The sequence below is a fragment of the Littorina saxatilis genome, linkage group LG14 (assembly GCF_037325665.1).
Source record: "Littorina saxatilis isolate snail1 linkage group LG14, US_GU_Lsax_2.0, whole genome shotgun sequence".
NCBI lineage: Eukaryota > Metazoa > Mollusca > Gastropoda > Littorinimorpha > Littorinidae > Littorina > Littorina saxatilis.
Genome location: NC_090258.1, coordinates 18,506,986 through 18,521,048, shown reverse-complemented (window position 1 = coordinate 18,521,048; position 14,063 = coordinate 18,506,986). Strand labels below are relative to the sequence as shown.

Below are 14,063 nucleotides of genomic sequence, written 5' to 3'. Positions count from 1 at the left end.
TAGTGTTAGTAAACAGAGTAACAAAAACCCTAGCTTAAAAAACATGAAAAAGAACAAATGTAAAACATTCATAGCTTGTGACTAGGGTAGTGTTGTGGAGTGCACATGGTCTTTCAAACCCAAAGGTATTTGGGAACATGAATTTCATCGCTCCTTTTGTGAAGCATTAAGCACATAATCTTTGATGTAATTTAAAAGATATTTCTCTTCTTGTTCTCTGTTGCTTCCTTTCTGCGTTAAGCAACTGTGAATTTTTATTTCAACCATTTGTACAAAAGAATGGGTGGGACTGAAAAATGTCATGAATCCTGAAGAATTTTAAGGGGGGGTCTGGGGGCCCCCAGACGCTGAAGGATTTGTATAATTAACAACCAAAACAATGTCACCACAGACGTTTCGAATCCGGATTTCCGGAATATACCGGAAGAATCCCACCCATGCAAAAGATCACACTCAGTTGTATACCTTATGCCTGATATGCTACTGTCTCCCACTTTCCATGCCTTACTCTGCAGATAACACTGCTTATTTTCACAGGCTTTAACAAACTTTTTTTAAAAGTCATAAAACGCAAATAACTTCCTATGTATTCTTCAAACCCCTGGAAGAATGAAAACAATTTGGCAACAACAAAAACACCTCACAAATGCAAACTTTTCTTTCAGTATTTCTCACCACAGAGACAATGAACCATTTCATTTCAACAATTTCAACAGTTTATTTCTCAGAAAATCGAGAACAGCACCTCCAGCAAAGAACTCTTTCTGATCACAGGGCAGCTCCTCGGTAAAGTTCAAAATAAAAAGCTACCAAACTCCGTCCCTCTTGATGACCTTCCAGATAAGTTTGGGGACTTTTTTGCCGAAAAAATCGAGAAGATCCGAGTCGAGCTTGATGCTGCTCCTGGGCATCCAGAGCATGCGCCATTTCACGGCGCCCACCTCACCGATTTTTCTCCTGTCACTAAAGAACAAGTGAAGAAGATCATTGAAAAAGCTCCACCCAAATCCTGTATTCTCGACCCAATTCCTTCAGAGCTATTAAATGAGTGTCTAGAGGAATTACTCCCTGTCATTACTGACATCATAAATCAATCCCTCACATCCGGTCAAGTACCCCCTTCTTTTAAGCATGCAGTAGTCACTCCCCTCCTGAAAAAAGCTAACCTTGACATCAACACTTTCAAGAACTACCGCCCTGTCTCCAATTTGCCTTTTGTTTCGAAAGTCCTTGAAAAAGTTGTTTTGGCCCAATTGTCAGAGCATCTCGCTAAGACAGGTATGGTTGAACCATTACAGTCCGCCTACCGCGCAGATCACAGCACTGAAACAGCCCTACTTAAGGTAGCGAATGATCTTCTCACTGCTTGTGACAGCGGCTCTGTTTCGCTTCTGGCCCTGTTGGACCTATCCGCAGCGTTCGACACCCTTGACCACGATATACTGCTGGCAAGGTTGAACACCACATTCGGCATAACAGGCACGGCTCTGGGGTGGTTCTGCTCCTACCTGACTGGACGCACTCAGGCTGTTGTGATCCAGAATAAGCACTCCGAGGACACCATATTAAAGTATGGTGTCCCACAAGGATCTGTGTTAGGCCCAGTGTTATTCACTATGTACATGCAGCCGTTAAGCAAAGTCATAAAGCACCACAATGTCCTGTACCACATGTTCGCAGACGACACTCAACTACAAAAATCCGCACACACCAAACAGTTTACAGAGTTAGTGCAGTCAATAGAATCATGCAGCGATTCCATCAAACAGTGGATGACAGTCAACAAGCTCAAGATGAATGATGATAAGACAGAGATCATGCCAGTTGGCAAACAATCAAAGTTAAAGCTTCTTTCAGAAACATCCAGTCTTACCCTTTCTGATACCACAGTCACATTCAGCACCAAAGTAAAAAACCTGGGTGTCCACCTTGACAGTAACCTGTCAATGGACGCCCACATCAACTCACTCTGCAGAACCGCCTTTCTTGAAATGCGGAGGATTAGCCAAATCAGACACCTTCTTTCCCTCGACGCAACCAAGACACTGGTTTCGGCTTTTATTTTGTCGAGACTGGATTACTGCAACTCGCTCCTAGCCGGCCTCCCAGACGCCAAGCTAGACCGCCTACAGCGCATCATGAACAATGCAGCACGTCTTGTGCTGCGCAAGCGCAAGCGCGACCATGTCACCCCTCTCCTCATGACCCTTCACTGGCTACCAATCAAAGCACGCATTACATATAAAATAGCTACCCTGTGTTACCGTAGCCTTCAAGACTCTGCCCCTTCTTACCTGTCTTCGCTCTTAAAGCCACACGTCCCCACACGCAACCTCAGATCCGCTGACGCAGGGCACCTTGTTGTCCCACGCGTCAAACTGAACGCTTTCGGCAAGCGCGCCTTTACCTACACAGCTCCCTCTATTTGGAACTCTCTGCCCATGTCTGTCCGCCTTTCTACCTCTCTCCCTTCCTTCAAGTCCTCTCTAAAAACACACCTCTTCCGGGAATACTTCAACCCCTAGCCTGTGCGAGTGATTCGATGTTGTCCGTGTGTGTGTTTGTGTGTGTGTGCGAGTGAGCGACACGAGTATATGCGAGTAATTGGTTGTGTGCACTGTTCAGTATTTGCCACATTAAGGAGAGGGGTCGCTTGCCATCGTAGCGCGCTGTGGGCCGGCTGGGGGCGGGTTGCTTGCGAGGGCTGTATTTTGTACATTGATTATTTGATACATGTATAATTATTAAATGCGTCTCCAGGAATATGTTTAGTTTAAATCTTGTGTCGATACTATTTAATTCTGCCTCGCTATTAGCCATTGAGTAAAACTGTTTTATCACCATTGCTTTATTGTTGTTAATTCGTCTCCAGAAATATGTTTTGTTTTAATCTTGTGTCGATACTATTTAACTCTGCCTCGTTATTAGCCATTGAGTATAACTGTTTTATCACCATTGTTTTATTGTTGTTCTTTGGCCATTTACGTTGAATGACTTGTTATACATTGACATTGATAGTTTTATTCTTCTTCTTCTTCGTCGTTCGCTAGATAGTTTTATTATAAGAACCTTTTTTTTTAATTCCTATTAACTCGATGTTCTTTAACTATGTTTGTAAATTGTTAGAGGATCTTTTAGTAGAAGTGTTTAACTGTCGAAGCTGCTTTTACCTAAGAGACCGACTGTATATTGTGCTGTTGTACTTGTCAGACTTGATTGTACCAAGTCCTTCACATGTTGTAATGCGCTTAGAGCCAAATATTTTTGTTTTTTGTAAGGGATAGGCGCAATATAAATACACTTTATTATTATTATTAATTGTAAACCGTCAAACATTTGAAGTAACAAAATTAGAACACAAATTAGCTTTCAAGATAATCATTGGAAATACAAATTATTCCCACCACATTCCTCATCACAGAGACAACAAACCATCTCATTCCAAAGACTGCAAATCGTGAAACATTTGAGAAAAAAAATTGTCAACAAAATGAAAAAAAAATAAAAAAATACTGTACACAAGTAACAAAGACGATACAAGTCATAATGTTCGCATTTCAACCCTAGGGTCTTCCTAAGGAACACAAAACACAAAAACAGGGCGAAGAAAAGAAGAGGACAGACAATAGAAGAGAAAGAAGAAGAGCAGTTTGCACAATCCACGAACCAAAACAAACGCACAGAATATAAAATGTCCGTTTGTGTTGGTTCTTGAATCGTGCAATCGTGAATGTTCTTCATTCTGTTCTATCGTCTGTGACTTGTATCGTCTTTGTGAGTACAGTACTTTTTGGTCTTTTTATTTCTCTCTCTCACGCGCAGTCACCATTGTAGAACAAAATGAAAGCAGAAAACGTACTGTGAGTCCTGAGTCATCCTGACTCATGGGGTGGTAGACCAACAGGCCGTCCTCGTCGTGTGTGCGGAACTCAAGGTCAGCCTGAATACCTGTGCTGGACGTAGCTTCAATCTGCAGGTGTGCTTCCAAGGTGGGGAAGGTCACAGGTGTTGCCGCCGTACTCTGTACAGGTGAAGGAATGATTATGGGCTGTGACCAGCAAGATTTGGTCGTATATGTTGAAGTATACGGGTCTATTATTTCGTTAGAATTTAGATGCATGGCCAAATCGTCCTCCCGATTGCCAGGGGTCAGTAAAAAACCTGCCGGGCAAGTAGAAACCGCCTGGCAACTCGCCCGGCTATATGTGGTATGTACCGGGCCAGCAAAATTTCTGGCAGGCTAGTGACTTTCTTGAAGTTCCTCGCCTAGCTGGCGAGTTTAAATTTTGATATTTGGCCATCCCTGCATTCAATGTTAAAACAGTGAACTGTTATTCACTGGTAATATATATATGTAAAGCACGCAGAGCACAGAACTATTCTGTGGTTTGCACTCTATAAGCTCTTATTATTATTATTATTATTATTATAAAAAAATGTGTCAAACACAGGAAAAGTGATTCATTCGCGGCTTCACCATAAACTGAATAAGGGACAGTGCCAGATCTTGAATCAAGAAGCTTTTGAAGTGAAAAAACCACATCTACAGTCAGTGGACAAATAATGAAATGGGTTGAAAAATAATCTAAAAAAACAAAAACACTGAAGCAAAGTTGTTTTCAAAGACCCTCATCCCCTCCTCACAAACTATGTGACTGTCTTGGTCTCCATAACTAGCCCTTTTTTGTTATGTTTTTTATAATTTAAATTTTTGTCTGTTTGCATTTTTCAAAAGGCCTAATTTTCTCAAACAGTTATTTAATGGGACTTTTTCTTGAAATATCTTCTTTGGGTAAGAGACACAGGCGCTGCCAATGCCACAACACACGCTTGTGTATTAAAGCAGAAGGTTAAATCAAATCCTGTTGTCAATCGAATGCAAAATTCTGGTCATTAATAAAAAAAAAGAGCTGTCAATAGCTGATGCAGAGGCAAAATGCTTTCGAAAAATATAAATCTTTAAAATTAATTTTTAATATCTGTTCACATACAAGCCCCTCACCACAGAAACCTCTGCAAGCCTTGGGCCTGAATGCATAGCCCCTCCATACTTTTAAGAGTTCATAGCGCTGTGGAGCGCATAGCTATGAAACGCACTATAGAACTCAGCGGTCCGCATGCATGAGGTCAAATAGTGCCTGCAATAACTAAGAGCGGCTCTATTTTTAACACGTATATAGTGGAAGGGATTCCCCGTCATCCTGTGTCTCTGTGCATGCGTCAAGCTTTGTGATGCTTCGCGGCGGGTCAGTTTTACACCATTTGCCGCAGACAGTTTGGAAAGCCTGTCTCCTGATAAAACTTGGCTTTCGTGGTTTGGAAACTATATCCATTCCGGTACCCTCGCCATAAAGGTATAAGTCACTCTCTTGCTGGTTCTGCATGCTGTGTTTGATGTTATAAATTCCCGTATTATTATTATTATCATTATTATTATGTACCGCGATCAGTTCGCCACACACATCTTGAAAAGATCCGCACGCGTAAAAACTGACCCAAACACGACTACAAAGTCAAGATAACCCGCAGAACCGGCAGCAATGCACCCTTTCGATTCGGCAGTTCGAGTTGCTCTTACAGTTCATCCGTGATTGCAAGAATGTCCTGCCGACGAAAGCGAAATTTTCTGTACAGTTCCACGTCGTCGTAACGATTCAGTGGATGTAGGCGGTCAAGAAAGATCCGGTTGCTTCTCAAATTTCTTCTCATCCTGAATCGGCATGAAAGCAGCCGCCATTTTAAACGCTCCAATAGCCGGTTCCATAACTCTTATTGGAAGGAGGGGCCTGCTATAACTTTATGGATGGCATAAGGCTCTATGCGCGGTCCATGCATTAGAAATAAGAGTCCACAGACTTTATTGCAGTGACGTCATCAATTTAGGCTCCTACGGAGGGGCTATGCATTCCGGTCCAGGCCTTTCCGCATAATCAATTCCGCTCACCATCTCAAATCTGGCAAGGCTTCTACATGTGATAAGGCAATCCCTCCACTTGGGCACATACCATAAACCAACAGCTTAGATGCTTTCTGTGCAGAGTGATATTTTGGGCTCACGAAGTGTAGCCTATGCGATCGTAACTTTGTCTGTCTGTGCGTGTGTGTGTGTGTTTGTGCGGGTGTATGTCTGTGGTAGAAACTTTAACATTTCCGAGTCTATGTGTGAGTGGTTATCCAAGACTATGGATAAAGCTCGCATAAGATTACATCACGGTCAAAAGTGTTTGACGTCAATTAATGCATCATGACGGCATGCCTCCCTGTAGTCTTTCTCTCTCGCGTGGTGTGTGTGATCTCGGTCATTGTTATTTTGAGCGGGCCGAGACTATTTGGCAGTCGTGTCCCTGTAAGTAGGCTACATGCAGACAGACAGATCTAGATCTAGTGTCTCTCTTTCTTGCACAGTGTCACCTACTAAGCTTACTGTGTGTGTGGGTGTGTATGTGTGATGGAGTGATTGAGTTTGTGTTACTGTTTGTCTATTTCTTACGTGAGCCTTGAAGGCTTCGCCTCTTGTTGTGTGTGAAGTAATTTCTTAATAGGCACTAGTGGCAATCTGCAAAATAATTTCATAGAAATGCTCCTACTCTACTCAGAAAGCATTCAGAATGTTGATATCCAAGTAGAGTGGTGGCCCTTATCCACTGTAAAAGCCTGGGCAGATCTGAGATATGACCTCCAAAAATCCGAAAATATCAGGTCTTAAAATGGGGGTAAATGTACAGAGAATATGAACAGAAAGTCGGCAAAAACAAGGTCTTAAAATGGGGGTAAATGTACAGAGAATATGAACAGAAAGTCGGTGAAAACAAGGTCTTAAAATGGGGGTAAATGTACAGAGAATATGAACAGAAAGTCGGCGAAAACAAGGTCTTAAAATGGGGGTAAATGTACAGAGAATATGAACAGAAAGTCGGTGAAAACAAGGTCTTAAAATGGGGGTAAATGTACAGAGAATATGAACAGAAAGTCGGTGAAAACAAGGTCTTAAAATGGGGGTAAATGTACAGAGAATATGAACAGAAAGTCGGCAAAAACAAGGTCTTAAAATGGGGGTAAATGTACAGAGAATATGAACAGAAAGTCGGCGAAAACAAGGTCTTAAAATGGGGGTAAATGTACAGAGAATATGAACAGAAAGTCGGCAAAAACAAGGTCTTAAAATGGGGGTAAATGTACAGAGAATATGAACAGAAAGTCGGCGAAAACAAGGTCTTAAAATGGGGGTAAATGTACAGAGAATATGAACAGAAAGTCGGCGAAAACAAGGTCTTAAAATGGGGGTAAATGTACAGAGAATATGAACAGAAAGTCGGCGAAAACAAGGTCTTAAAATGGGGGTAAATGTACAGAGAATATGAACAGAAAGTCGGTGAAAACAAGGTCTTAAAATGGGGGTAAATGTACAGAGAATATGAACAGAAAGTCGGTGAAAACAAGGTCTTAAAATGGGGGTAAATGTACAGAGAATATGAACAGAAAGTCGGTGAAAACAAGGTCTTAAAATGGGGGTAAATGTACAGAGAATATGAACAGAAAGTCGGCGAAAACAAGGTCTTAAAATGGGGGTAAATGTACAGAGAATATGAACAGAAAGTCGGCAAAAACAAGGTCTTAAAATGGGGGTAAATGTACAGAGAATATGAACAGAAAGTCGGCGAAAACAAGGTCTTAAAATGGGGGTAAATGTACAGAGAATATGAACAGAAAGTCGGTGAAAACAAGGTCTTAAAATGGGGGTAAATGTACAGAGAATATGAACAGAAAGTCGGCGAAAACAAGGTCTTAAAATGGGGGTAAATGTACAGAGAATATGAACAGAAAGTCGGTGAAAACAAGGTCTTAAAATGGGGGTAAATGTACAGAGAATATGAACAGAAAGTCGGCGAAAACAAGGTCTTAAAAGGGAGAAGGTGTTAAATTCGGGGGTCTTAAACGGGAGGTTCCAAGGTAGTGGTGAGAAGGACTGCGCCTTTAACTTACACCGCAGTATGTTCCCACATCGCCATGCACGGTGATGGAAGAAATGCGGTCTGCAGAATTAGCGTCTTGCAGCAGGCGTGCTCCGTTGAAGTTGACGTTTTGGATACAGCCGTTGAAATTGTACTTGACCTTGATTCCATCCTGCATAAAATGCTCCACTCCGCCAATGTCAATCTGAAAATCACAGATAAGAAAAGGATGACGTTTATTTTACAATAGGATTCCATGCATCTCCTAGCATTTATATAACATACAGTAGAACAGTTCATTAACAGTGCTCCACTGTTAAAAAAAAAAAAAAAACCACACACAAAAACACAACAACAATGTAGAAAAAAAGGTGCCATTCCTGTTGGAAGAAAAAAGTTTAAGGAAAAAAGAGAGGCAGAGGGAAAGTTTTTTTTCATTTAATATAATTTATTATCCCAATGCTGGGAAATTCGGGTCGCTTCCTACCAGTGGGAAGCTAGCAGCAACAAGAGTCGCGCTACCCAGGTGAATGCGTGTTTAGGGGTAATCAGCCACTTGGACTTATGGCAGAATCACAAAGGTCCTTTACGTGCCACTCTGGTGACACCAGGGTGGGACATGCATACCGTCTCTGAGTCTGCACATACAGGTGACCCGTGTCCGTCCCTGCTGGGATTCGAACCTGCGACCTTAGGATCACAAGTCCAGTGCTCTACCCACTGAGCTACCCGGCACCCCGAGGTGGAGGCACATCGATGAATGAATCAAAGAAAAAAAGAGTAATCTCATCCTCACATATTTGTCCAGATCCAGACGGTAGAAGAGCCCGTTGGTCTCCAGTTGATTCACCAGACGGTCAACCACAACCTTCAGCTTCTTATTCTCACGCATGATGATGACGTCATGCCACTGGTCGTCGTCAAGGAGACTGCCTGCCGTCACTTCTGTGATGCCTCTCTCTGTCTGTGTGGAACCTGGAGAATACATTTTAAATAAAATTTAGATTACACCTGCTGATAAAGAAAGAGAGAATGAAAGAAAGGTAGGTAGAAAGAATGAAAGAAAAGAAGAAAGTGAAAAACAAAGTACAGTCCGCCAACAGATGACATTCATCCACACCTTACTTGCTAGGCAAGCAATGAACAATATTTTCCACAAATTAAACAAAATGATTATGTCCTAAAGAAAATATTAATCAAGGATGCAAGTCGCTTGTTCATCTCAATGCTTGTTATTCTCTCAGGTGCCAGGGGACTGGTTCTGCATAACTCTCACTTACTCTATTACACATTACGTGTCCATTTAGAGCGTTTACTTCCCTTTGTTTATCAGATGATGTCCTTAATTTATGCGTAGTATGACCTGCTGTTGTGATTCAGTAACTTATTTCTAAGGAAGCCAAACTTTATGCTTGGACCCGACCCAACTAGTTACTACTGCTTTCTTTGATTAGAAGCGCCATCATGTTGACGGCTGGTAAAATGGCCTTCACTAAAGGCACAATATATTGCGTACAAACTCACCCAAGTCGATGGTAAAGTTGAGATAGCCCCTGTTCATCTGAAGAACCATAAAGTCGCCTTGGTTACCGCTGGCGTAAAACAGCACGCCATGAGGACTGTTGGTTTTGAACCTCAATTCCACTAAATCCGTCGTTGTCTGAACTGCTTGTTGGCTCAGATCGTACTGGATGTAGCCGCCTCCGAGGAAGTTAGACGTGTATGCAGCTATAAAAGAAATGAGAAATGCACATGAGCAACCACATTTTTCAAACTTTCAACGGGATAAGCTGCATTGAGAATACAGTTTATCCCGGACTGAAGTCTCTAACTTTGACTCTTGCACACCGAGCCTGGTATCTAAGATCACAGACATGCTCACACATGAAATGGTAAAAAAGCCTGAAAGCAACCCCCCACCAAATTTTGTTGTTAAAGAAAAAGATGCAAATTTTTGCAATATTCTGATCTTAAAAATCATCTCAAAAGTTTTGAAAATGCTGGAAACCCCCAAGTAGTAGGGAAAAATCTCACTTGAACTTCAAAAGCACTTGAACCCACCACCTAGGTTAGGAAAGGGGGAAAAAAATTGCTAACGCCCTGACCCAGGGTCGAACTCGCAACCTCTCGCTTCCGAGCGCAAGTGCGTTACCACTCACTGTAGGGGCAACCAGTCAGGTCCACCCTCATGGAGATGACCATGTTCCAGCGCTGCGGGTTGAAGCGCACAAACTTGGTCACGATGGGATACACCAGGGTGATGATCTGCTCACTGCTGTCGTCATGGTTTCCAACGAACATCTGAACATCAAAAAACATAAAACCATCATTAGTTATTCCAGTGGAAACCCCCTTTCAAGACTTCCCAAAATCTGAGAAAATCAGGTCTTAAAGGTCCTTGTCTACATTTTTATACCGAAATCGCCATTTGACCATTAAAATGCAGAGTCTATTATCTACAAATATCAACAATACACCCCCTTTCGATCAGGAAAGACGAAGCCAGAGTAGCCGTTTAAAAATTCATTTTAGTATTCCAGCGTAGTACTCATAGTAGGATATCCTTATTTGGAAAATGCCAAGCGCAAAACTCCTCTCAAATCCCGTGCATTCCGTGCGTTTAAAAAAAAAGCTTGGACAGCGCTCCAGTGTCAAACTGTTGCTGCACTTGTTTGGGCGTGGCTATAAGCATAGTGACATGAATTTGATTGGTCAGTATTTTTAGGCAAAGCACATGTTCTCAGCAAACAGAAAACAAAATATTGGAAGCGTGAGTCACGCTACCCAAAAATAAAATCTTTTTTTTACATATATTTTTTTTCTATAACTTTTTTCCCCATGGTTCATTCATCATTTGACATAATTTTGTATCGAAATCTAACCATAAGATTATTGAAAAAAAGCAAAAATGTACACGACCACCTTTAATGTGTCTCTCTGTATGTTCTTGGTTTCTTTTTGCGTAACCATAACAGTTTTTATAGGGCTTAGAAATAAGCTCTAAAATTCTCAATCCTGTTTGATTGGACTTTGCCTCTAAAGGTGATTGTTGTGTTTCGGCACACGGTTACATTAACAAGGGGTAAGTTTGAAAATGGAGGTCAATTCACAAACAGTGTGAACAGAAAAGCTGAAAAAGTCAGGTTTTTACCTCTGCAATGCCAAATCTGTTGGTGTATCGTTTCCACGTTGTGCTGTCATCAGAGAACTCCAGGAAAAACTCGCTGACGTACTCATCGCTACCTCGCCGACCCTGTGTGTGAAGCTTGGTGATAATGAACTGCCGTCCGAAGTCGATCTGCAGCCATTCGTAAGCGTTCTGCACCTTTGGTGACCATGCACCTAAAGCAAAAATAACAAGAACGTGAAAACAAGAAGAGAAAAAAAATTAGCCTGACAAAAAAATACATGTAAAATCTCCATGTCTTGCAAACCTTAACGAATAGTCCAGAATGAACCCCGTGGAATTGATGTCACATACTGAAAGAAGAGAGACCTTTTGAAATTCAGTGAGTGTGAACATCACTCCTACGTTCAGGGCCAAACCAAACAGGGCTATTTGCAATAAACGAATTCCGAAAATAACACTGTCAGTTGTATGGGTTGTGGGAGAGTGACCTGTTTTTTGCAAAATTGCAGACAAATAATGGAGCGTGTCTCCGCGTGTTTCCGGCACACCCCTCGCTAATGATTGGTCCCTCCATTGTTTGTCAGCAATTTTGCAAGAAAAGGTCACTCTCTGAGTCCCACAACCTATACACACCTGTCGGAGTTATTTCCAAAAATCACCCATTACATAATGTCTGGACACTGCTAGTAGTAGTCCACATGCAATCAATAAATTCTGTTAGAATTGCTGGTGTGACAGAAGCTACTAGCTGCCCAGGGTTGGCAACTGCAAGATATTGTACAGTACAACTACGAGCACTTAAACATTTGTTCAAGGACTAAAGAGACAGCAGGGAGACTTACTTAAAAAACCAATTCATGCATTAAACTCAACTCACCAGCTGTGTCGTACAGACGTGCATTCCACGGTTCCCTCTTTGTGAGAGACGTACTGGCAGTCATGGCACTGTTAGGAATGGCCCCCGATGCAATTCCCACTGGCTGCTGGTACTGACCCCGGCAGTCTTCATATTCATGTACTGACTCCTCAAAAACTGAAAGTAAATAGATCATGCATTAGCGTCAAGCAGACATTGCGTTAACTGTTTAAAAAAAAAAAGAAGAAGGTATATATTCACACTGGAATAAAACCACTCACTGGTCAAACTTGATATCATGACCTGACAGATGTTTTCTCAGTACTGCAGTGTAATCCCTGGCGATATAATACATTTGAGATTTGGCCATCCCTGGTATAATAGAACTACTGTAACATGTCTTGTAAAGAAATGTTGTACTAAATTTTAAATGAAAAATGGCTGACCTAGTGAGTAGTGTATCCATGCATGGTTGTTGTGCAACTGTCAGTGTCCCTGTGTCAGGAATGGGACTGCCACTATTCAGTATTATAACTATATAAGTGCCAGGGTAGACAAGAAAAAGCTTAGTTCAAATACAATACTCGGGGGATAGGGAGGGGGATATATCCAGTCTAAACCTGAGAAATGTCTGTGATTTGGAAATCAAAATGGAAATTTCAATTTTCATGTGCAAACTCTATCCCTGTAAGTGCATAACTGTAGTCTGTACTTGTGTAAGCTGATCTGGTTCACTTGCAAAGTTGCATGCTCAAGCCCAGGTGAGGACAAACTACTACTTGCCTGATTGTGTGCAACATAACAAAGAATCCCTACCAAAAATGAAGTCATGGACTCGAGAAAGTTGTGCAGATGTCTGACTCTAAAACGCCGAACACTTCCGGTATCTGTTTTGCAACTTAGTGCGAAGGTAGATTGTCATTCACAAGCAGGTAGAATACCCGGGTTTTTTTCTGGGTGGTCAAACACCCCGTCAAACAAGACTACGCAACATAGTGAAAATGTCCTGAACTAAACAATATTGTGGAGAGAAACAAAAGAAAACATACAAAAATAACACCATTTCCACAATACAGAAAGGTGTCCGCCATCTTAGGAAAGGGTCACCCGTCACACACGGGTGTCCCATCAAAAGGTGCAACTGACAACACTCAAGTGAACAAAACTCGATCAGATTCAAAACGCAAATACTCACTGTCTTGCTGTGCCACTGTAAGACATAGTAATGCCGCTGCTGGCAGCAGCCATTGTATTAATCTTGATATCATTCTGTACTGTCCCTCTACTAGAACTTCATGTTCTTCGAATGTTTGGTCCCCCGCTTCCGTGTCACGTGACCTCAGGTGTCATTTCTTCGCAGGTATATTCAAGGGAAGCAAATGTACTCTTTCGTTGTTGAATTTGGTAGTCTCCCTTGGATCACGCATGTTCTTCACTGTCACACTGAACTTGAGTGAAAACTGAAGGCTTCAGTACTGAGGGATAAACATACATAGTACAGAACAACAACAACAACAACAAAACTAAATAAGTTCATATAAAGTAATACTATAATGCTGCGGAAAAAGATTTTTGTAAAACAATGAAAATTGCCTCGTGGTACATGGTGTCAGGCGGTTTAAAACACAAAATACATCTCATTTACTAACAGCTAAGGTGGATGATGAAAAGGTTATTAAATTTACTGGGCGAAAAAATTGCTGTGGGAAAAAAAATCCCCTCTTGGATCAAATGATATATTCCTCAGTTTATCAGTATATTATTTCTGCAGAGCTATGGCAATACAGTTTGTTTGTTCCCCATAAAACGTATTAATACTGCAGAATAACTGTCTTTTCCACGGCATTTTATTTTGCTGTGGTGTTGCGCAGACACAAAATTTTGCGATTTGTTTTATTGTTGTGTATTTGAATTAAAATGTAACTAGTTTTGGGGGTTCTGCATTGAAGGTATGAATGTGGTGTCACACAAATAGAATTTTATGAAGAATTGCATCAGTTTCCTCTCTCATCCCCCCCCTCCCCCTCCCCCTCCTCCCTCCCCCCCCCCCCCCCTTGCGCTGTTGACGTTCAACTTGTGCCCAAGTTTTTGTGCACTTGGTCTTCTTGATCTTCTTGATCTTGAT

At 41.6% G+C, this 14,063-nt stretch overlaps 1 protein-coding gene across 2 annotated transcripts in view; it reads right to left on the bottom strand.

Moving 5' to 3' along the window:
- Positions 1–13,282, bottom strand: part of LOC138947288 (neurexin-4-like) — a 50,386-nt gene extending 37,104 nt beyond the window's left edge. For both annotated transcript variants that reach the window (XM_070318735.1, XM_070318737.1), the window contains exons 1-8: positions 13,134–13,282; positions 11,960–12,115; positions 11,104–11,294; positions 10,112–10,253; positions 9,477–9,680; positions 8,749–8,927; positions 7,984–8,157; positions 3,860–4,021 (exon numbers count right to left, since the gene is read on the bottom strand). In XM_070318735.1, the coding sequence (XP_070174836.1) occupies positions 3,860–4,021; positions 7,984–8,157; positions 8,749–8,927; positions 9,477–9,680; positions 10,112–10,253; positions 11,104–11,294; positions 11,960–12,115; positions 13,134–13,206 (1,281 nt within the window). In that variant the 5' untranslated portion in view covers positions 13,207–13,282. The remainder of the gene's footprint in view (positions 1–3,859; positions 4,022–7,983; positions 8,158–8,748; positions 8,928–9,476; positions 9,681–10,111; positions 10,254–11,103; positions 11,295–11,959; positions 12,116–13,133) is intronic.
- Positions 13,283–14,063: the final 781 nt, after the last annotated feature.